The following is a 22,824-nucleotide window of genomic DNA, read 5'->3' as shown; positions in this document are numbered from 1 at the left end:
GCCTGACCACAGCATGTTTGAAGGCAGCTGGGACAGAACCTAAACTAAGACAAGAATTAAAGAAAGTAAGAAGACTAGACCCAATGGTGCTATTAAAAACCTCCTTCACCATTCTGGCGGGAACAATGTCTAGGGGACCGTTGGAGGGTTTCATGTGTTGTACAACCTCACTAAGTAACGTCAGTGAAACTGGTTTAAATTCCTCAAACACAGCTGAGTGTGCAGGAGAAGCAGGTACAAACACTTTAAAATTAGCACTGGCATTTTTCCTGACAGATGCTACTTTGTTGATAAAATAACAGAGAAATTTCTCACATGTACTGATTGAAACATCTGTTGGAGCAGAGGTGCATGGATTTACAACAGAGTTAATAGTATTAAATAATACTCTAGGTTCATGGCAGCTGCTGCCATGAACCATAGTATGTCCAAAAAAAGTCAGTTTAGTATGTCGAAAAGTCATAAAAAGTCTTTATTTAGTCTTTGTATATTATGTCGGAAAATGTTTTAAAAAGTCTTTGGATGAATAAAAGAAGAACTCGGTGACCCTCAGTTGTCCTTACTTGGATAAGTTTATAACACAATGTGATCACCAGGTAAACTCATGGTACAAAACATATACAAATACATAGATATAACGAAAACTTCAGGTAACAAGTATGTAGAAGGCAAAACAATGTGTGAAGTAAACTGTTGTTGTAGATATCATTGTAGTGTCAAACGCTCAAATATCTTAAATTTGAGTAGCGCTAGAGGAAAACTGCCAAAAATAGTGCATACAACATGAAGGTTCATCATCTGGGGAGCAGGAATGTTTGTCAGTTTTGTGACAATCAGACTCCTAGATTTGTTTTGTTTTTTCGTGTAGAAATGTCCAGATGGGCGGCGTCAGAGGAAACGTCAGAGTCCTTAGGAATCATCCTCTGGAGACAATAAACAGTCACTAATTTCATGTCTGTAGTTGTCGAGGAATTTCATTTTGGGCCAGAGTGTTGTATCAACCAGCGAAAAAAGCTTTTTTTTTTTTTTTTTTTTTTTAAAATGGAGCGAAAAAAGAAGTTCCCGGGGATGAGTGCCATCTGGAGCCAGGCTTGGCGTTGATCTGCAGGCTTTAGGGCATTACCTGTGCAGGTGGGCAGCGGGAGCCGAACACGGTGTGGAAATGTTCAATGAGGATGTCAGTGAAGATGTTGATGGGCGTCAGAGCGCTCAGAGAGATGGAACCGTGCCGAGGCCAAACCAGGTTCACCCCGAACACGCAGGCCAGGTTAGACGCACTCATCTTGTTCACGATGCTCTGCTGAGACACCTGAAAGCAGGAAAACACAGGGTTTAATGCTACATGGCATCATGACCACTTTCCTAAAGCCAAATGGTGTGTCATCTGTATGCATTTTGAGCTATCCACGTGTATGTCTACGCTGTATACAGCATCACACGCTTAGGAAAACAATAAATGGTTGGGTTTAGGAAAAGAACATTGGGAAAAAGCTATGCCCTGCTGTGCCTTGCTACGCGCTGCTGTGCCCTGCTACGCCTTGCTGTGCCTTGCTATGCCTTGCTATGCCCTGCTATGCGCTGCTGTGCGCTACTATGCCCTGCTGTACCCTGCTGTACCCTGCTGTGCACTGCTGTGCCCTGCTGTGCACTGCTGTGCCCTGCTGTGCCCTGCTACGCCATGCTACGCCCTGCTGTGCCCTGCCAAGCCCTGCTACGCCTTGCTATGCCCTGGTATGCGCTGCTGTGCCCTGCTATGCGCTGCTGTGCCCTGCAGTGCCCTGCTGTGCCCTGCTACGCGCTGCTGTGCCCTGCAGTGTCCTGCTATGCGCTGCTGTGCCCTGCTACGCGCTGCTGTGCCCTGCAGTGTCCTGCTACGCGCTGCTGTTCCCTGCTACGCCCTGCTGTGCCCTGCTGTTCCCTGCTACGCCCTGCTGTGCCCTGCTACGCGCTGCTGTTCCCTGCTACGCCCTGCTGTGCCCTGCTACGCGCTGCTGTTCCCTGCTAAGCCCTGCTGTGCCCTGCTACGCGCTGCAGTGCCCTGCTGTGCCCTGCAGTGCCCTGCTGTGCCCTGCTACGCGCTGCTGTGCCCTGCAGTGTCCTGCTACGCCCAGCTGTGCCCTGCTGTGCCCTGCTACGCGCTGCTGTTCCCTGCAGTGCCCTGCTACGCGCTGCTGTGCCCTGCAGTGTCCTGCTACGCGCTGCTGTGTCCTGCTACGCGCTGCTGTGCCCTGCAGTGTCCTGCTACGCCCTGCTGTGCCCTGCTACGCCCTGCTGTGCCCTGCTATGCGCTGCTGTGCCCTGCTATGCGCTGCTGTGCCCTGCAGTGTCCTGCTACGCGCTGCTGTGCCCTGCTACGCGCTGCTGTGCCCTGCTACGCACTGCTGTTCCCTGCTACGCACTGCTGTGCCCTGCTACGCGCTGCTGTGCCCTGCAGTGTCCTGCTACGCGCTGCTGTGCCCTGCTGTGCCCTGCTACGCACTGCTGTTCCCTGCTACGCCCTGCTGTGCCCTGCTGTGCCCTGCTACGCGCTGCTGTGCCCTGCAGTGTCCTGCTACGCGCTGCTGTGCCCTGCAGTGTCCTGCTACGCCCTGCTGTGCCCTGCTATGCGCTGCTGTGCCCTGCAGTGTCCTGCTACGCGCTGCTGTGCCCTGCTACGCGCTGCTGTGCCCTGCAGTGCCCTGCTGTGCCCTGCAGTGCCCTGCTGTGTCCTGCTACGCGCTGCTGTGCCCTGCTGTGCCCTGCTACGCGCTGCTGTTCCCTGCAGTGCCCTGCTACGCGCTGCTGTGCCCTGCAGTGTCCTGCTACGCGCTGCTGTGTCCTGCTACGCGCTGCTGTGCCCTGCAGTGTCCTGCTACGCCCTGCTGTGCCCTGCTACGCCCTGCTGTGCCCTGCTATGCGCTGCTGTGCCCTGCTATGCGCTGCTGTGCCCTGCAGTGTCCTGCTACGCGCTGCTGTGCCCTGCTACGCGCTGCTGTGCCCTGCTACGCACTGCTGTTCCCTGCTACGCACTGCTGTGCCCTGCTACGCGCTGCTGTGCCCTGCAGTGTCCTGCTACGCGCTGCTGTGCCCTGCTGTGCCCTGCTACGCACTGCTGTTCCCTGCTACGCCCTGCTGTGCCCTGCTGTGCCCTGCTACGCGCTGCTGTGCCCTGCAGTGTCCTGCTACGCGCTGCTGTGCCCTGCAGTGTCCTGCTACGCCCTGCTGTGCCCTGCTATGCGCTGCTGTGCCCTGCAGTGTCCTGCTACGCGCTGCTGTGCCCTGCTACGCGCTGCTGTGCCCTGCAGTGCCCTGCTGTGCCCTGCAGTGCCCTGCTGTGTCCTGCTACGCGCTGCTGTGCCCTGCAGTGCCCTGCTACGCGCTGCTGTGCCCTGCAGTGTCCTGCTACGCCCAGCTGTGCCCTGCTACGCGCTGCTGTTCCCTGCAGTGCCCTGCTACGCGCTGCTGTGCCCTGCAGTGTCCTGCTACGCGCTGCTGTGCCCTGCAGTGTCCTGCTACGCCCTGCTGTGCCCTGCTACGCCCTGCTGTGCCCTGCAGTGTCCTGCTATGCGCTGCTGTGCCCTGCAGTGTCCTGCTACGCGCTGCTGTGTCCTGCTACGCGCTGCTGTGCCCTGCTACGCGCTGCTGTGCCCTGCTACGCGCTGCTGTGCCCTGCTACGCCCTGCTGTGCCCTGCTACGCCCTGCTGTGCACTGCAGTGTCCTGCTACGCGCTGCTGTGCCCTGCTACGCCCTGCTGTGCCCTGCTACGCGCTGCTGTGCCCTGCAGTGTCCTGCTACGCGCTGCTGTGCCCTGCTGTGCCCTGCTACGCACTGCTGTTCCCTGCTACGCCCTGCTGTGCCCTGCTACGCGCTGCTGTGCCCTGCAGTGCCCTGCTGTGCCCTGCTACGCGCTGCTGTGCCCTGCAGTGTCCTGCTACGCGCTGCTGTGCCCTGCAGTGTCCTGCTACGCCCTGCTGTGCCCTGCTACGCCCTGCTGTGCCCTGCTATGCGCTGCTGTGCCCTGCAGTGTCCTGCTACGCGCTGCTGTGCCCTGCTACGCGCTGCTGTGCCCTGCAGTGCCCTGCTGTGCCCTGCTACGCGCTGCTGTGCCCTGCTACGCACTGCTGTTCCCTGCTACGCCCTGCTGTGCCCTGCTACGCGCTGCTGTGCCCTGCAGTGTCCTGCTACGCGCTGCTGTGCCCTGCTACGCACTGCTGTTCCCTGCTACGCCCTGCTGTGCCCTGCTACGCGCTGCTGTGCCCTGCAGTGCCCTGCTGTGCCCTGCTACGCGCTGCTGTGCCCTGCAGTGTCCTGCTACGCGCTGCTGTGCCCTGCAGTGTCCTGCTACGCCCTGCTACGCCCTGCTGTGCCCTGCTATGCGCTGCTGTGCCCTGCAGTGTCCTGCTACGCGCTGCTGTGCCCTGCTACGCGCTGCTGTGCCCTGCAGTGTCCTGCTACGCGCTGCTGTGCCCTGCAGTGTCCTGCTACGCGCTGCTGTGCCCTGCAGTGCCCTGCTGTGCCCTGCTACGCGCTGCTGTGCCCTGCTACGCACTGCTGTTCCCTGCTACGCCCTGCTGTGCCCTGCTACGCGCTGCTGTGCCCTGCAGTGTCCTGCTACGCGCTGCTGTGCCCTGCTACGCACTGCTGTTCCCTGCTACGCCCTGCTGTGCCCTGCTACGCGCTGCTGTGCCCTGCAGTGCCCTGCTGTGCCCTGCTACGCGCTGCTGTGCCCTGCAGTGTCCTGCTACGCGCTGCTGTGCCCTGCAGTGTCCTGCTACGCCCTGCTACGCCCTGCTGTGCCCTGCTATGCGCTGCTGTGCCCTGCAGTGTCCTGCTACGCGCTGCTGTGCCCTGCTACGCGCTGCTGTGCCCTGCAGTGTCCTGCTACGCGCTGCTGTGCCCTGCAGTGTCCTGCTACGCCCTGCTGTGCCCTGCTATGCGCTGCTGTGCCCTGCTACGCGCTGCTACGTGCTGCTGTGCCCTGCAGTGTCCTGCTACACCCTGCTGTGCCCTGCAGTGCCCTGCTGTGCCCTGCTACGCGCTGCTGTGCCCTGCTATACCCTGCTACGCGCTGCTGTTCCCTGCAACACCATGAACAACTACTATTTCTAGTCATTATCATTATTGTAAGTATTATTTCCACTGTTCATCACACCCCCAACCAGCACCTTCAGACGCCACCTACCAAGAGCCTGGGTCTGTCCCAGGTTTCTTCCTAAAAGGGAGTTTTTCCTCGCCACTGTCGCATTTATGCAATTATGCATGCTCTTGGGGGGGAAAATCACTGGAATTGTTGGGTCTTTGTAAATGTAAAAAACCTACTCTATCTGTAAAGTGTCCTGCGATAACTCTTGTTATGATTTGATACTATAAATAAAATTGAATTGAATTGAATTCAAACATCACAATGTTCAGCACAATTAGGACATTGAAATGAAATGTGGTCACATTACTATAAATCAGACTTACCATGTGGAGGAAACTCAGCAGGTACTTTGCTACGATGTAATTATGTTCGGGAAGACTTTCAACCAGCTGTTTACACCTGGTGATCCTCAGACTGCTCTCCACATCTGACCGACAGGAAACACACAACAACAGAGTTCAGACATCAACAAACACTCTTCTGTGCCGCGGAGACAGTTTGGTTTTCCGGCTTGTTTGCAGAAATCAATCAAATAAATGCGTTTTACGTGAAAGTGCTTTTACTCACTGAGGAAGTCCTGGACCTGGTTGTAGACTCTGAATGTGAGCAGAGGTTCAGGCAGCTCTCGGAGAAACGTCTTCAGGATCACAGCAGGAACGTGGACGTCTCCAAACTCATCAAAGTTTACTGCTTTACCTGAATACAAATAATACAAAGACACTTTATTGACTTTATTGCCTCAAACTTCGACGCTTGATGATGTTTTAAGCCCCCAACGTCGACTTCAAGGCAGCGCTGCGACCGTTGACTTCAAGGCACCTTAACCCTAACCTTAACCATTGTCACTGCCCAATGTGAGTCGAGTGCAGATGTGAGTCGCGCATGCTCAGATTTAAACGTTTACGGCATAACGTGTCATACTGAAATTTGTGAAATCCATAAAATAATAAACTTTTCTCTTTACATACAATAACAGAAGATGGAAATCATTTCAAAAACGTTTTAGCTATCTATGATTGTTTGATTGCTAACGTTAGCTCAAAACGACATTCAAGTGACAGCCTTTGTTGTGTTTGATTGCTAACTTGTAGCCAGCAGTGAACCAACTTCGTTGTAGGTCCATTCCAGCGCTGCCTGGAAGACGACATTGGGGGCTTAAAACACCAAACTTTATTGACTTTATTGCCTCAAACTTCAACGAAGTTTTAAGCCCCCAACGTCAACTTCAAGGTAACGCTGCGACCGTGGACTTCAAGGCACCTAGCCCTAACCATTGCCTAATCCTAGTGCCTTCCAGGCAGCGCTGCCTGGAAGACAATGTTGGGGGCCAAACACCAACTTCAACAAAGAAAACCTTGCTGTACACAGTTTTCAGATAATAGGAAACAGAACAGAAATAAAGTGCAATAGACAATTTATTTCTTACAGCAACAGATGCTCTACAGTGAGTTCAATATGTTTCTACTTCTAAACTAGCCTCAAAATTTCAACAAAGTACACAGTTGCCGTACAATGTGTGTTTAAAGTATATATCCATTCACCAAATGGAAAGGCAACGATTGCCAGAACAGACAACGAAGTGACATTACCCTCATCCAATGGAAATCAAAATTGTCGGATCGTCAGCACTATAGCCCAATGGATTGGAGGGGCATCATGGGGGCCCAATCATATTTCGGGGGTGGGTGTCACCCCTGGCTCCCCTCTAGACCTGCCACTGTACGTTAAATTCTTTTAGCAGTCAGTTACAGGCCTAATATAGGCTATTCAAGAAGAGGGGCTCAAAGATGGCCAAATCAAAATATTTTTACTTTACTAATTCATTTATTTCAGCCAAGAAATAGTGATATAGACTCTCTGTTCATGTATATTGCATATCCATCGACTTACTTGCACCTCACTACGTGCCGGCATCACTTAATCTGCACTTTATGTAGCATATTGTATTCTGTGTTCTTGTATTGTATTGAATGTGAAACTATTTGTTGCCTTGCTCGCCTACGCTTTTCTTGGCCAGGTCGCCGTTGCAAATGAGAACCTGTTCTCAGCGGCCTACCTGGTTAAATAAATAAAAAATAAATACATAAAATAAACATGGTGTCACAGAATGGCAAGCCCAAAAACACCGCCTAAAAACAGTCAAAGAAAAGCAAACCGTGGTCCCCAAACCGGCGGCTTCTGTGAGAATGACCGGAGGGAGTGTGAATATGTGACTGAAAATCTAGCTGAGGGACCGCCCATCACTCGAGCCTTGGAAATCGCCAGAGAGTTTAACGCCAGCCTCAGCTGCTCTTGAAATATTTTTTGATACCAATTTTATAAAGTCAATTTTAACAAAAAGAAATAACAACATTACACATTAAGGCACAAATCTATTTATTTATGTTTCAGCGCCGTCTCTATGTGACGTGTAACGTTAGACAGCCAACAACAAACTATTAAATTATTAGATCTTGGTAAAAGCATGCTGCGTGCTGATTAGCTCACTGACGCTGATGAGATTTACTCCTTAGGTAGTGAAGTTGGGTATTGAATGATGAGGCATTTTTCAATACTAAGATGGCAGTTCAGTCAATGCCTAAAAAGTATTGAATTCGGTACCCAGCCCTACTCCAGAGTGAGACTGAAGTCGATGCTATCTGCAGCACACACACATATATTGATCTTCCCTTCCTGTATCGGAGAGATAAAAAGGCCCCTGCCACTCAGAAAGGGAGACCCCACTCACCCAGGTTATAGAGTTTCTGAACGTCCTTGATGAGCTGAACTCGAGCCGAACGTCTGAAGATCCCCTCGGTCATCAGACCTCAAACAGACACACGGACACATCTTAACACAACATTTACAGAGCGGGCGACTGGATTTCACCTTTCTGAGAAAGCCCAAAGTCACACAGTGTTAAAGTGTTAGTAACAGATTTATTCACTGCAGGTGAAGCAGGCTGTTCCTCTGAATAATACCTGCAATCAAACCATCAATCATGCTTTATGCTTTATTAAAGGGGAACTATGCAGTTTATTTAGCTTAATTTACCTTAACTGAATAGAACAGCTTCAGAGCTTTTTTCGAGTTGAATGGTGGTCGTCTTGCTGCCTGTGAGCGGAAAAACCACCCTTGCAACTTTGTCAGGAAATATGGCGTGATATCAGGTCTCGTGATGTAACAAATTGCTTCACAGCACTGCACACATACGCCCATTCAGGAACCGGATAACAAGGTAGAGATGGAGTTTTTCACACTATCCTCATGGCTGAGCCGGCAAAAAAGAAGCAGAAAGCAAGGAAAGCATTGTTGGAGGAACAGAGGAAGAGGAAACGGCAGACTGACTGAGAGAGGAGTCAGACACGAGGAAACATAGTAGGGGGCTCTGTAGAGAAACCTGTAGGGGGAGCTCTATGGAGAAACCTGTAGGGGGAGCTCTATGGAGAAACCTGTAGGGGGAGCTCTATAGAGAAACCTGTAGGGGGGGCTCTGTAGAGAAACCTGTAGGGGGGGCTCTGTAGAGAAACCTGTAGGGGGGGCTCTGTAGAGAAACCTGTAGGGGGGGCTCTATAGAGAAACCTGTAGGGGGGGCTCTATAGAGAAACCTGCCAGCAAAAAGAGAGAAAACTACGAAGAAATGGCCAAAACTGCATAGTGCCCCTTTAACAATTTAGTCCACAAAATGCCAGAAATCAAGTTCCAGTTCAAGCTAATGACTCGTGACTTCACACGATTTGCGTTTCACACATATTTCTTTACCTTTGCTACAATAAGGAAACATTCTTCTGTGTTTTCTTGGAGAGAATTGGGGGAATTTTTGCAACTTTTTATTTTTTAACCGCTATAAGACAGATTCAATAGGGCAATACATTAAGTCCGTGCTAAAAGCCAACTAGAGATTTGAAAACATGGCTAACGTTAACACATCTCCCCTTCAAGCAGAAACACAGTCCGCTAAATTCCCCACATTTTCTTTCTGGATCACCGCTGAAAAACACAGATTCCCTTTGGGTCTGCTCATCATTATTAGGTCATCATCACTCACCTTTCTCCTTCAGATAAGTCACAGTCTGAGTGATCACAGGCGGGATCATCGCCTCCCTGTTCTTCTCTCGAATGCTGTCAAAAACAGGTTTAATTGATCGATTGAAAGAAGCACAGACTGTTTAAATGATGTGTAGTTTATTTAAGTCACTCACTACTGCAGACTGACTCCAAACTGCTGCGTGGGCAGGGGCGGTCGAGCCGGAGGGGTCTTCACCGAGGGAGGGGGTTCGCCTTTCTGAGCTGCTCGTAGCTTTTCATCGTGTCTGAAAGAGACCGTAAATTCACTAATGGTGTGTCTCAAATTGCGCACTTCTGTACTTACACTAGCTATTTGCGTACACATTGTCAAGGTGTGGTCAAATGCATTGCACTACAAGTACTTGGATGGTGCACTCATAACGGTCAAAATGTTGAGTGTGGAACGATGGAAACTTTCCACCTTCAACGGTCACCATCTTGGTTTCGTAGCGGAAGGGGCGGAGGCACCAAAAGTTGCAAAACTTTCAATAATGGCGGCTGAGGACGCGGCGGCGAGTTCTGCAACAGAGCTATACAAGACTAAGGCTACTTCACACAATCTCAGGCAGTCTGGCGAAAACGCAAGTCTTCCAGTTCAAAACTCAAGTCTTCTAGTTCAAGTGCACTCGGAAATGTCGAGATCTATAAACGATCTGATGGAAAACAGTAACTGTGAACTATAAAGTCTACACAACAAGACGTCACACAAATGTCAAAACAAAGTGACACTCCTACCGTTGCCAAACCCTGCCGAGTGACGCGCCCTAAAGACGATGATAAAAAGGACCAGTTGTGTCTATAGCCGCTTTCCGGCCGTCTAAAAAAGACAAAAAGACAAAAGGCAATAAAAAGGCGACAAAAAGGCGGCAAAAAGGCGACAAAAAGGAAACAAAAAAGGCAACAAAACGCAACAAAAAGGCGACAAAATGCAACAAAAGGAAACAAAAAAGGCAACAAAACGCAACAAAAAGGCGACAAAAAGGCAACAAAACGCAACAAAAAGGCGACAAAATGCAACAAAAGGAAACAAAAAAGGCAACAAAACGCAACAAAAAGGCGACAAAAAGGAAACAAAAAAGGCAACAAAACGCAACAAAATGGCGACAAAACAACAAAAAGGTGACAGAACGCAACAAAAAGGCGACAAAACGCAACAAAAAAGCGACAAAACGCAAACAAAAGGGCGACAAAACGCGAAAAAAAGGCGACATAAAGGCGACAAAAGGCAACAAAAAGGCTGGAGATTGTTTTTCTAAGCAGGTTTACTGATTGATCTGGATATCAAAGCAGAATCTTAACACTGACTGATGTTAAATGATCTGTTCCAGGTTTGTTACCTGAGAACATCGGGAGGGATGATGAGCTGCTCGTAGTTCAGGTGTTCCCCGAGTTCACTCAGGTAGTTGACGTACGTCAGCTTCTTTCCAAACTTGTGACTGAAGAAGAAGAAACTTTAATGAGACTGAAGACCGTTTGACTTCCAGCCGGCGAGTCGGACGACTTTTTACCTGATCAGAGGTTTGAAAATGTTCCACACGATTCTGATGAAGTTTGTCGGATGAACGACGTACAGAGTTTTCATGTTCTTCTTGTATCTGTAGGAAGCACGCACACACACACACACACACACACACGCACGCACGCGCACACACATGCACGCGCGCACACACGCACACGCGCACGCACACGCGCACACACACACGTGCACACACACACACACACACACACACACACACACACACACACACACACACACACACACACACACACACACACACATTTATGAATTCAATTTGCATTCTATTATTTATTATAGTAAACTATGTTGTGTATGTAAATGTGTGTTTGTGTGTGTGTCTGCGGGGATGAATAAAGTATCTATCTATTAGGGCCGGGAATCAGCAGAGGCCTCACGATACGATATCATCATACTTATATGATGGATACTTATATCACAATACGATATTATTGCGATTTTAAACATATTGCAATATTCTGCGATATATTGCAATTCATTACCTTTTTTCCAACTTCTAATTTTTCCCAATTTCAAATGATGTCCCCAAAAGGACTATTTGTCAACATCTGTTTTACCTAAAAATATACATTTCTCTGTTTGTTCATCTCACTTCAATTTTATTGCTGCAAAATGGGATCATCAAGCAGACAAACTGACCGACACATATATAATAAAAGATCAATACTTGGTGTCTGTGTATCGATGCAGTATTGCCACGAAAAATATCGCGATACTATGCTGTATCGATTTTTTCCCCACCCCTAATATCTATCCATCTATCTTCTGTTTTTTTGTAAATAAATGGTGATGCTAGAGCAAGAGCAGAGTGTGGGATGTGTTCCTTTGTTTCCAACTGGGTGAAAGTAATAAAATTATATTAGATTATATATTGCGTAATTTTGCGTAGCTTCTGGCTGTAGCTGTATCCCTCCTCGCCACAACCGGTGTGTCTGGACTGAAGTGGAGGCGACGTACTTCCTGTCGAACTCGCTGTACGCTTCTCGTAACCATTTCAGAGACGGCTTGTTGCTGCTCCTCAGACCGTAATGGAAGTAAACCAGTATGTAGTCCATCTCCACATACTGGTCCAACGTGAACTTCAGATACCTGCAGAGGGAAAAGAAAGCGTCAACTAACAACTGAATAGTCTCACATAGCCAGACCTTCCTCCACAGAGCTGCAGAGGAGGGTCTGTCTAGTCCACACAGTATTCCTGGATGGGAGAAAAACCTGCTCTGGTTTATTGGCATTTCTTTAAACCAATCACAATCGTCGTTGGCGGTGCTAAGCTCCGGACGGAGCCATGGTGCCTCTGCTGAATAGCCTCGGGAAGGGACTTGTTTTGGTGGAACATGTGTAGGGCTGCACGATATGAGGAAAATATCTAATTGCGATTATTTTGACTGATACTGCGATTGCGATATGATTCACGATATTGAAGGGAATGATCATGTTATTGTTATTTGTACATGCTGCGACTCTACAAATCACAACATGGGAACATGTTGGCGTTATTTTGTCACTTATTGGGAGCAGTAGGCTAGATGGAGCCGGTTACCTCCAGGATCTGTGCTAAGCTAGGCTAGATGGAGCCGGTTACCTCCAGGATCTGTGCTAAGTTAGGCTAGATGGAGCCGGTTACCTCCAGGATCTGTGCTAAGCTAGGCTAGATGGAGCCGGTTACCTCCAGGATCTGTGCTAAGCTAGGCTAGATGGAGCCGGTTACCTCCAGGATCTGTGCTAAGCTAGGCTAGATGGAGCCGGTTACCTCCAGGATCTGTGCTAAGCTAGGCTAGATGGAGCCGGTTACCTCCAGGATCTGTGCTAAGCTAGGCTAGATGGAGCCGGTTACCTCCAGGATCTGTGCTAAGCTAGGCTAGATGGAGCCGGTTACCTCCAGGATCTGTGCTAAGCTAGGCTAGATGGAGCCGGTTACCTCCAGGATCTGTGCTAAGCTAGGCTAGATGGAGCCGGTTACCTCCAGGATCTGTGCTAAGCTAGGCTAGATGGAGCCGGTTACCTCCAGGATCTGTGCTAAGCTAGGCTAGATGGAGCCGGTTACCTCCAGGATCTGTGCTAAGCTAGGCTAGATGGAGCCGGTTACCTCCAGGATCTGTGCTAAGCTAGGCTAGATGGAGCCGGTTACCTCCAGGATCTGTGCTAAGCTAGGCTAGCGGTGGGGGCGTCAGACAGAGTTTCAACACGCACGGAGATGAGAAGGGTATGTATGGACTTATCTAACTCTGGGGGATACGGGGAATAAGACAAAGTCCCAATAACTCAGCGTGTTCCTTTAAAGAAAAAAAGTGTACATTTAAAAGTAGTTTTAGTCGTGCAACAGAAAACTCAGATTGGACAGATAGTCTAGCTAGCTGTCTGGATTTACCCTGCAGAGATCTGAGGAGCAGTTAACCATAGTCCTCACAAATCCACCAGAGGTTAGAACGCCAACACAAAGACAGAGGAACATGAACGAGGAAAAAACACATTCTATATACTCAAAAAAAATTTAAAAAAAAGAAATAAATGAGTAGAGCTTTACTGTGGACGTACTCCAGCAGGCGGCGATGGTTCAGCTGGTGTGACGGCGGCAAACAGCAGCTGCTGAAGATGATCAGCTTCCTGCCGTACCTGTCATCACCTGCAGAGGAAACACAGTTTTAGAGGTTTCTGGGTTTGGCGTGCTGATTAGTACAGCTGGGTATTGGTCAAACATTTTTCATGCGGGTACAGATACCAATGCTGGGACTTCGATACCAGTTTTTTAACAATACTTCTTTGGATACCAATTAAAAAATTGGCAACATTACGGCACGAATCTTCACCCAAGTTTACAGGACTTTGAGTTCTGTTTTCTCTCGGTTTGGTGGGCGTGTCACAGGTGATACCCAATCACACACACAACAGGGCGTTCAACGCACCCTCGTTTCAGTGTAGAAAAAACCCATGTTGCCAGCAGGGCTGCCCAATTAATCGCAATTTTAATCAAAATCGCAATATGGACGAGTCCATCCATCCATCTTCGGCTGCTTTTCAGGGGTCAGGTCGCGGTGGGAGCAGCTCCAGCAGGGGACCCCAAACTTCCCTTTCCCGAGCCACATTAACCAGTTCAGACTGGGGGATCCCGATATGGACTAGTACAATATCTAATCGCAAGGGGGATATCTGTTAAATGCAAAATATGTGTCAAATCATTCTGGATGCAGTATTGTGGTTAGGGCTGGGCGATATATCGATATTATATCAATATGAAACTAGATATCGTCTTAGATTTTGGATATCTTAATATGGCATAAGTGGTGTCTTTTCCTGGTTTTAAAGGCTGCATTACAGTAAAGTGATGTCAGTCTCTGAACTCACCAGCCTGTTGTAACTGTTCTATTATTTTCCTGTACCCACTTAGTCATTATATCCACATTACTGATGATTATTTATCTAAAATCTAAGTGTGAAGATATTTTGTTAAAGCACCACTAGTCAACCCTAGAATATCGCCGCAATATCGATAGAGGTAGTTGGTCAAGAATATCTGATTTTCTCCCAATCACCCAGCCCTAACTGTGGTGCTGCAGAGACGTCCTGGCCTACAGATCCGATCCTACAGACTAGAGATGGTCCGATACCATGTTTTGCTTCCCGATACCGATTCTGATACCTGAACTTGCGTATCGGCCGATACCGAGTACTGATCTAATACCAGTGTGTTATATATTTTATTATGTTTTAACAGCTGTATACTACTATCCCTGTATGATGATATGATGTATAACAGCTGTATACTACTATCTCTGTATAGATGATATGATGTATAACAGCTGTATACTACTATCTCTGTATAGATGATATGATGTATAACAACTGTATACTACTATCTCTGTATGATGATATGATGTATAACAACTGTATACTACTATCTCTGTATGATGATATGATGTATAACAGCTGTATACTACTATGTCTGTATGATGATATGATGTATAACAGCTGTATACTACTATCTCTGTATGATGATATGATGTATAACAGCTGTATACTACTATCTCTGTATGATGATATGATGTATAACAGCTGTATACTACTATCTCTGTATGGATGTGATATTATTTCTATCTTTGTTGTCAGTCTGGCTCAGGTTAAACTCTTTGTGAAACATGAACAGTGAACGCCCCAGAACTTTCTTTTATTCTCCAGTTTGACAGTCAGTTTTAACGGAAAAAGAACATAAATAAACTACTTTAATGTAGATTTTCTTTAGGGCTTTCTTACGTGGTATCGGATCAGTGCATAAACTCCAGTACTTCCCGATACTGATACCAGCGTTTTAGGCAGTATCGGAGCTGATACCGATACTGGTATCAGAACATCTCTACTACAGACTACAGAAAACATCTTTGTTTGGTACAGATCCTTGCCAAAATCACACTATAATCATTTACATTTTTTTAATTTAAAATGTTTTCAATAAAAATGAGAATAATAATACAAAATGACCCTTTCCTCCAATATCAGGAATCATATTGCAATCGCAATCAGTTCAAAATAACTGCAATTAGATAATTTACTCATATCGTGCAGCCCTAGTTCCCAGCCACATCTGTTGCTATGTTGGGCTGAATGTGGCCATGGTGTTTCACTTCTACAGTCTATGCATCAACCCCTGGTCTCCAACGACCCCCCAGGGGAATACCTGTCTCTTTATTAGCAGCTAAATGCTCCACTATCTTCCCCAGCAAGTCTCTAACTGTGTCTGTCTGCCTCTGTCTGGTAGAGTACAGCGTTTAAATGTTAAAAATTAACAAATTAAAAAGTCTGACTTCTTATTCAAATACTGACCGGAGACCTGGATGATGCCGTGTCGAGCCACGTCATAATACGGGTGAGAAGAGTCAGGGCTGAGTGCGCTGCTGGGAGGAAGTGATGGAGCGTCTGTGACACACGTCTGATCCTCCTCATCCTCCTCATCCCCCTTCTCTAATTCTGGAACAATCAAAAGGGAAAAGAATCCGCCTCAGAAAACAACATTTCTTGGTGAAATTTGGCTTCCGTTTATCACATTCAGAAAGTTTTAGACGCAAGAATGAAGAACAAATGTCTTAGGAATTATGTCTAATATGTACAGTATATACAGTAGACTACAAGGGGCAAGTAGTTTTGGTAATTTAGAACTCAAAATCATTATGACTCTGGAGGAAAGGAGACAAATCCCCGCTGCACACCGCCTACCATTTTCTAAATTATGACCTTATCTGCTCGCTCTAACTGTTCCTGTGAACACAGATTAGCCAGAGGCCGGGGAGGAGAGCAGCCATGCTGATCCGTTCTCTGCTGTGGATGTTTATTCTGCAGCGCTGAGGGGAGTTTTTTATAAACACGCTGATAACAGAGAGGAAATGATCTGCTCAGACTGACCTGACAAAAGGCCCGATTTAGTTCAGAGAGGCAGCGGGGGGAGAAAAACTCTCTGCACTGAAACGGCATTCAAAGTGAAAGAGGAGCGAATATGAACTGAGATACTGTGAAACAGCAGAAACTCTTCAGTTCAAAGTCAAATCGATGTCATCTTTGGGGTGAGCTTTAAAAAAAATGAACATGTAAGAAAGTCCCCATGTACAAAAATGAATTTTAATTTTATACACAGAACTTGAAAAATGAAAGCACTACTAGCGCCAAACTGCACATTATGCAATCAGAATTCATTGGGTACCTTTTTTAATATGATGCGGGAGTGTCCAAGGTAGAGCTGGGCGATATATTGAAAATGAAATATCACGATATTTTTGACCAAATACATCCATGTCGATATTGTAGGGTTGACTATTGGTGCTTCCACAAAAGTAGGGCTGCAACTAGCGATTATTTTCATAGTCGATTAATCTGTCGATTATTTTCTCGATTAATCGATTAGTTGTTTGATCTATAAAAATGTCAAAACATGGTGAAAAATGTGGATCAGTGTTTCCCAAAGCCTAAGAGGACGTCCTCAAATGTCTTGTGTTGTCCAAAACTGAAAAGATATTCAGTTTCCTGTCACAGAGGAGAGAAGAAACTAGAAGATATTCACATTTAACAAGCTGGAATCAGAGAAATCTGATTTCTTTTAATAAAAAAATGACTCAAACGATTAATCGATTCTCAAAATAGTTGGCGATTAATTTAATAGTTGACAACTAATCGATTCATCGTTGCACCTCTACACAAAATATTAACACAGAGAGTTTTGATAATCACCAATAATGTGGATATAATGCCTAAAGGGCCGTCAACACCAAGAACAATAACTATAATGATAACTATAAATTAGGGCTGAACGATTCATTTGCGATAATATCGCGATATGTTAAAACGTGATTTCCTAATCGCAAAGGCTGCGATTTGGTCACATGACTCGCGAGAGCAAATCAGTCTGCACTCCGCAGAGAAAGCATCAACTAGCACGCTAACGCTACGCCGTACCTGGAGCTGATTTCTGTCATTCAAACAACTCTGAGTTGTAGTTTAAAACTTTTACAGCCACTTTAATAAAATGAAGGGTTTTATTCTGGTTCGAGTCCATACGTGCAGTTAATGGATACAGGCACACAGAACTGAAGGCTCGGTTGGCAACTAGCTCTGATTAGCGGTTAGCTCCGGTTAGCGGTTAGCTCCGTTATAAAGATATGAGTGGAGGAGCTGCCACTGAGAGGGGTAACAACCAGACTCTGATAAATGACGTTCGGGGAGCTTTCACGGCAGCGTGGCCGCGGTGTTTCAACAGTTTTATTAGTACAGTTAATCCCACGGCAAGAACACCAGCAACATGCTAACGTAACGATAGCCTCTCTGAACAAGTACACACGGCAGCACGCAACTTCACGAGGGGGAGGGGCTGGAGGCAGCTCCTCTCTGTAGACTGTAAAAAAATACACTGTTGTGTGTGTGTGTGTGTGTGTGTGTGTGTGTATATACTATATTTTTACTTTTTTTAACTGTCTAGTGTGTAATTGTGTGTTGTTCATACTATAAAATGATTTATTGTTTGTCTTTGTTGAATAATACAGAAGACAAAGAGCTTAAAAAAATAATCGAATCGAAATCGCAATATTTGGGAAAAAAATCGCAATTAGATTATTTTCAAAAATCGTTCAGCCCTACTGTAAATCTATTGTCCCCTCGGTGGGCCTACGATCCTTTAGCTCCAGGATTCCCAGAAATAGAAGGTCAAAGATATAGACCAGCTGTGACCTAACCCTCTGTCAGCTGGTCTCACAGATGCTAAACGATTAATAGCTCCACATTCCGTCAATGTACAGAAACGGCTTCCTGACTTCAAAGACATTGCAAACATGGGACCATAGATATAAAACGATATGGAACACTGGGTTGCCAATAGGGGTGCACGATATATCGACTCAATATCGTTATCGCAATATTATATCGAAAGGGATTGCAATATTTAGTTTATTTGGTGGAGCGCTGCGTCCTGTCCGTTGGCTGTGTGGCTTAGTTGTGTTTTAGAGCTTGAAATGCTATAATGATCATATTTCATTGGCCAGTTACTGTGCCACTTGCACATGTTAGTGCACGTCAGTGCACAGGGCCACTACGTGACAAATCCTATGGAGCGGACCACGTGCGTTCATATTTCAACAGAGTAACACTGTCTGACTCTCTGTTACTGGGGATTATGTTCAAAGTTTCTCATTTATTATATAATTGCTTAAAGCATTAAAACAAAATATTGTGTTGGAGTTTGTAACGTTCCAAAATCTACATTTAGATTTTCATTTTCACTGTAAATGCATATCGGTTCCAAATATGGGTTATAGGTTTAATTAACTAGTAATAAACTCTCTTACTCTAAACCACCTTCTGTTAACCAACTGTTCACTACTGTCTACACTGCTCTATATGTCTTGTCCTGTCTATACTTTGTATATCGCATTGCACTTTTCTGCTCTTTTTGCACTTCTGGTTGGACGCAAACTGCATTTCGTTGTCTTTGTACTCTGCACAATGACAATAAAGTCATTGAATCTAATCTAATATGGAACACCGGGTTGCCAACCAACTCCTGGCAAAAATAGAAAAACATATCTAACTGGAAACAGGTTATCATTTAAATTAAACCCTTCATATAATGGTTTTTCATGTAGTGTCTGAGTCAGTTATAATGTTTGCATGCTGCACCAAATATACCTGTATATAGAAAATACATTTTCATCATCATTATGACTTATTTAACTCACCTATTTCTGCCAGCTGCTCCAGATCTGATGTTGAGCTCATTTCGGAAAGAAGTCTGTTGATGAAGGAAAAACATGAATGAATGAATGAATGAATCAATCAATCATCTGTTAGCTTCACAAACGGAGATTAGTGACAGTCAGGGGGAAGAAAAGGGAAATTAATACCACTAGAGTTCAGTCCAGAGGTGGAATGTAACGAAGTACATGTACTCCAGTACTGTACTTAAGTCCAAATGTTGAGGTACTTGTACTTTACTTGAGTCTTTCCTTTTCATGCCACTTTCTACTTCTACTCCGCTACATTTCAGAGAGAAATATTGTTCTTTTTACTCCACTACATTGTAAAAAGTACACACACACACACACACACACACACACACACACACACACACACAGAGGAAACATAAGATGAGGAGAGGAAACAAGAGAGGGAAAAGGTAAACAAAAAGGAAACCTTTTTTGCATTACAAGTGTTCTTAAATGTTTTTTTTCAAATATGCAAAGTAGGCATTATCTAACGCTAGCTTTTGGTGAATTTAGGAGAAATCTACAGACACAAATAGACAAAGTGTAGCAAAATAAATGTTTCCTTCCCACTAGTCTGAAAGAAGACATGTTATGGAAGATAAATAGCACACAATCTATTATTAAGATTTGTAAAATAGGCTCACACATTTTGAAGACACTACATTTCAGAGGTGCAACGATGAATCGATTAGTTGTCAACTATTAAATTAATTGCTAATAACTATTTTGATAATCGATTAATCGTTTGAGTCATTTTTTTATTAAAAGAAATAAGATTTTTCTGATTCCAGCTTGTTAAATGTGAATATCTTCTAGTTTCTTCTCTCCTCTGTGACAGTAAACTGAATATCTTTGAGTTTTGGACAGAACAAGACATTTGAGGACGTCCTCTTAGTCTTTGGGAAACACTGATCCACATTATTCACCATGTTTTGACATTTTTATAGATCAAACAACTAATCGATAAAATAATCGACAGATTAATCGACTATGAAAATAATCGTTAGTTGCAGCCCTAGAAAATAGGCTCACACATTTTGAAGACACTACATTTAACCAACAGAAAATGGAAAGAAGGCTCACAAGTGCCTCGAAGCCCAGTACTTGAGTAAAAGTTACTTCCTGCCAGGGCTGTAGTACTCGAGTCCGGTCTTGGACTCGAGACGGTTTTTCTATGGTCTCAGACTTGTCTCGGACTCGCTGGTATTTGGACTTGGTATTGTCTCGGTCTCGGTCTCGGTCTCTGCCACTGGTCTTGCCAAATATGGCTTTCAGTCTCGACCGAGTCCAGGTGTCTTTATTATGTTTAGAATAATATTGGAGGCACCTGATAACCAATCACACACTACTGGTCACTTCTTTTCTACATTACATCTGGAGTGAAGCTATATTATATTGTCATTTAGTTGCTCTAATGCTCAGTACTAGTACCTAGCAGTGGTAATAGTAGTGGATTGGTGTTTGTATCAGTCCTAACACTGCTATTATGAGGTATCACCATACTTCATTCTGTTTTCTGTAGATTATATTATATGATATCAAAGGTAATGTTGTCACACTGGTTTTGCTTTTAGATCAACTAATAATAACCCAAATGATTGTCTTGAGACTGTCATGCATAAGACTTTTTTTTCTGTCCTGGACCTGGTCTTGGACTTGTCTTGGACTTGACAAAGGTGGTCTTGCCTACTTGTACTCTACACTTTCCATGAAGGAACCGAGTATTTCTTCAATCACTGTGCTTCTGTTTATGATATTTAACGCTAATTAGCGACTTTTTTAAACAGTAGGCCTATATTTTAATAGGTAAAGACAACAGAAGTGAACTGACCGAAGTGAAGACAGAGTTTAAAGACAAAATAACGTTACACGGTGCAGTTTAACATCAACTAGCTAACAACAACACAGACTGTAGGACATTGAACGCACCTGCGCCGATTCATTCACCTGCGACACACGCGGGAAACAAACGGTTAAATGTCATTTCTAAACCTTAAGACGCCTCGTGTGATGCTTGACAAGGTTTATAACAAGGTATGAAGCAGCACGAGACGGTCAAACACTCACCTGTTCCGTAGATAAGCTCACATTAAGGAATCCTTCGCAGCAACAGGTAGAAAGAAACCAAACAAACTTCCTCAAACAACCTCGCAGCTGGCAAGGCTCACTGCGCATGCTCAGTTCAAAGCTCCGAATGACAAAACCAAGTTGTTTATTTTTCACAATAAGAAGTACTCAGAGTTAGAAAGAGTACAACAAAATTATAATTAAGTAAAAGTACTATTACTTAAATGAACTTTTACTCAGGTACAAGTTACCGGTATAAAAACCAAGTAAAAAGTAGCTCATTTAAAATGTACTCACAGTAAAAGTTAGTTTATTTTTAACAAGAGGGGGGGAAGATATATATATATAACTTTTTTATATTTATACACTTAATATCTTATTTATACCTATTATACTTATTTATTAAAATTGTCTTTTGTGATTTGATAAGGGCACAAACTCAAAAAAGCGACCAAAACCTAAAAAATTATTTAAAAAAAAAAAGTTTTGCTAAGTGGCCGGGTTGGCTGCATGTCTTCCCCCTCTCTCTCTCTCCCCTTTCACATCTAGCTGTCCTGTCCATTATAGGTGGAAAAGACCCCCGCCCCCCCAAAAAGTGTGGCCAAATAAAGGCTATGTTTCCAACCCAAACACACACAAAACTTCCCAAATCTCTTGGCTGAAAACAGACCAATCTTGTCGGATCGTTTCTGCAGCCGGACGATTCTAACAGACGCTTTGCTTCATTAGGGCTGCACAATTAATCACAATTTTATCAAAATTGCAATATGACAATATGACAATATATATATATATATATATATATATATATATATATATATATATATATATATATTAATATTTTTCAATGAAAATGAGAATAATGATCCAAAAATAACCATTCCCTTCAATATTGAGAATCATATCGCAATTGCAATATCAGTCAAAAGAATCACATTTGCATATTTTCCTCATATCGTGCAGACCTACTTCATTCATCACCGTCCAACTTGGCTCATAACTTTAAAATGGTTACCTGCATTTGGCGGGTTGGTGGGTGTCAATTTAAAGCCCTGGTTAGTCTCTGGAAGTCTCTTTTATATAGACCTTAGTGGTCCCCTAATACTGTATCTGAAGTCTCTTTATATAGACCTTAGTGGTCCCCTAATACTGTATCTGAAGTCTCTTTATATAGACCTTAGTGGTCCCCTAATACTGTATCTGAAGTATCTTTATATAGACCTTAGTGGTCCCCTAATACTGTATCTGAAGTCTCTTTCCCTAAATTCAGCCTTGGTGCAGAATTACAGCCACTAGAGCCAGTCCCACAATGATCTTTCCTTAGGATGTGCCATTTCTGTGTCTGTAGCTTTAAATGCTATTGAGGAGGAGAGGGGTGGCCTTGACCAACTGCCATTTTGCTCGTTTGAAAGCCATGATGTCTCTCTCTCATGGGTGGGCCAAATTCTCTGGGTGGGCAAAGCAGAGAAAGGGGAGGTAACCTTTCCCCTTATGACGTCATAAAGGGAAGATTCCAGATCGGCCCATCTGAGCTTTCATTTTCTCAAAGGCAGAGCAGGATACCCAGGGCTCGGTTTACACCTATCACCATTTCTAGCCACTGGGGGACCATAGGAAGGCTGGGGGAACTCATATTAATGTTGAAAAACCTCATAAAGTGACATTTTCATGCCATGGCACATTTAAGTTGCAGTGCGTTTGCCGTAGTCAAGGGGTGCCAGTGAGGGGCCTGTTTCACAAAACCAAAATAAGGGATTAAGCCAGGATTTATCAGTTATCCAGGCTCAATTTAGCCTTGAATCGGTTTCACAAAAGC

The 22,824-nt window shown here is 45.1% G+C and overlaps 1 protein-coding gene across 1 annotated transcript; it reads right to left on the bottom strand.

The window, feature by feature from the left end:
- Positions 1-548: 548 nt before the first annotated feature.
- Positions 549-21,128, bottom strand: LOC116052021 (rho GTPase-activating protein 8-like). The gene is made up of 14 exons (XM_031302504.2): positions 21,009-21,128; positions 18,915-18,967; positions 15,523-15,666; positions 13,243-13,330; positions 11,665-11,796; positions 10,679-10,765; positions 10,508-10,606; positions 9,305-9,415; positions 9,151-9,224; positions 7,852-7,929; positions 5,691-5,819; positions 5,447-5,550; positions 1,064-1,309; positions 549-1,007 (listed from the first exon to the last, which is right to left on the bottom strand). The coding sequence occupies exons 2-13, from the start codon at positions 18,952-18,954 to the stop codon at positions 1,112-1,114; spliced, it is 1,284 nt and encodes a 427-aa protein (XP_031158364.1). The 5' UTR covers positions 18,955-18,967; positions 21,009-21,128; the 3' UTR covers positions 549-1,007; positions 1,064-1,111.
- Between the last annotated feature and the right edge of the window lie 1,696 nt (positions 21,129-22,824).

This window comes from Sander lucioperca, chromosome 20 (assembly GCF_008315115.2).
Source record: "Sander lucioperca isolate FBNREF2018 chromosome 20, SLUC_FBN_1.2, whole genome shotgun sequence".
Taxonomy (NCBI): domain Eukaryota; kingdom Metazoa; phylum Chordata; class Actinopteri; order Perciformes; family Percidae; genus Sander; species Sander lucioperca.
The sequence above is the reverse complement of the archived record's forward strand: the minus strand, read 5'-3'. Positions and strand labels throughout refer to the sequence as shown.

What these genes read in the sequence shown, in the direction of transcription:
- LOC116052021 (XM_031302504.2), bottom strand. Translation starts at nt 18,954, where the DNA reads ATGAGCTCAACATCAGATCTGGAGCAGCTGGCAGAAATAG. An exon ending in TCAGAAACTCTATAACCTGG is followed by an intron (nt 5,820 to 7,851) that starts GTGAGTGGGGTC and finishes ATTTGTATTCAG; the next exon opens with GTAAAGCAGTAAACTTTGAT. An exon ending in CCAGGTCCAGGACTTCCTCA is followed by an intron (nt 5,551 to 5,690) that starts GTGAGTAAAAGC and finishes CCTGTCGGTCAG; the next exon opens with ATGTGGAGAGCAGTCTGAGG.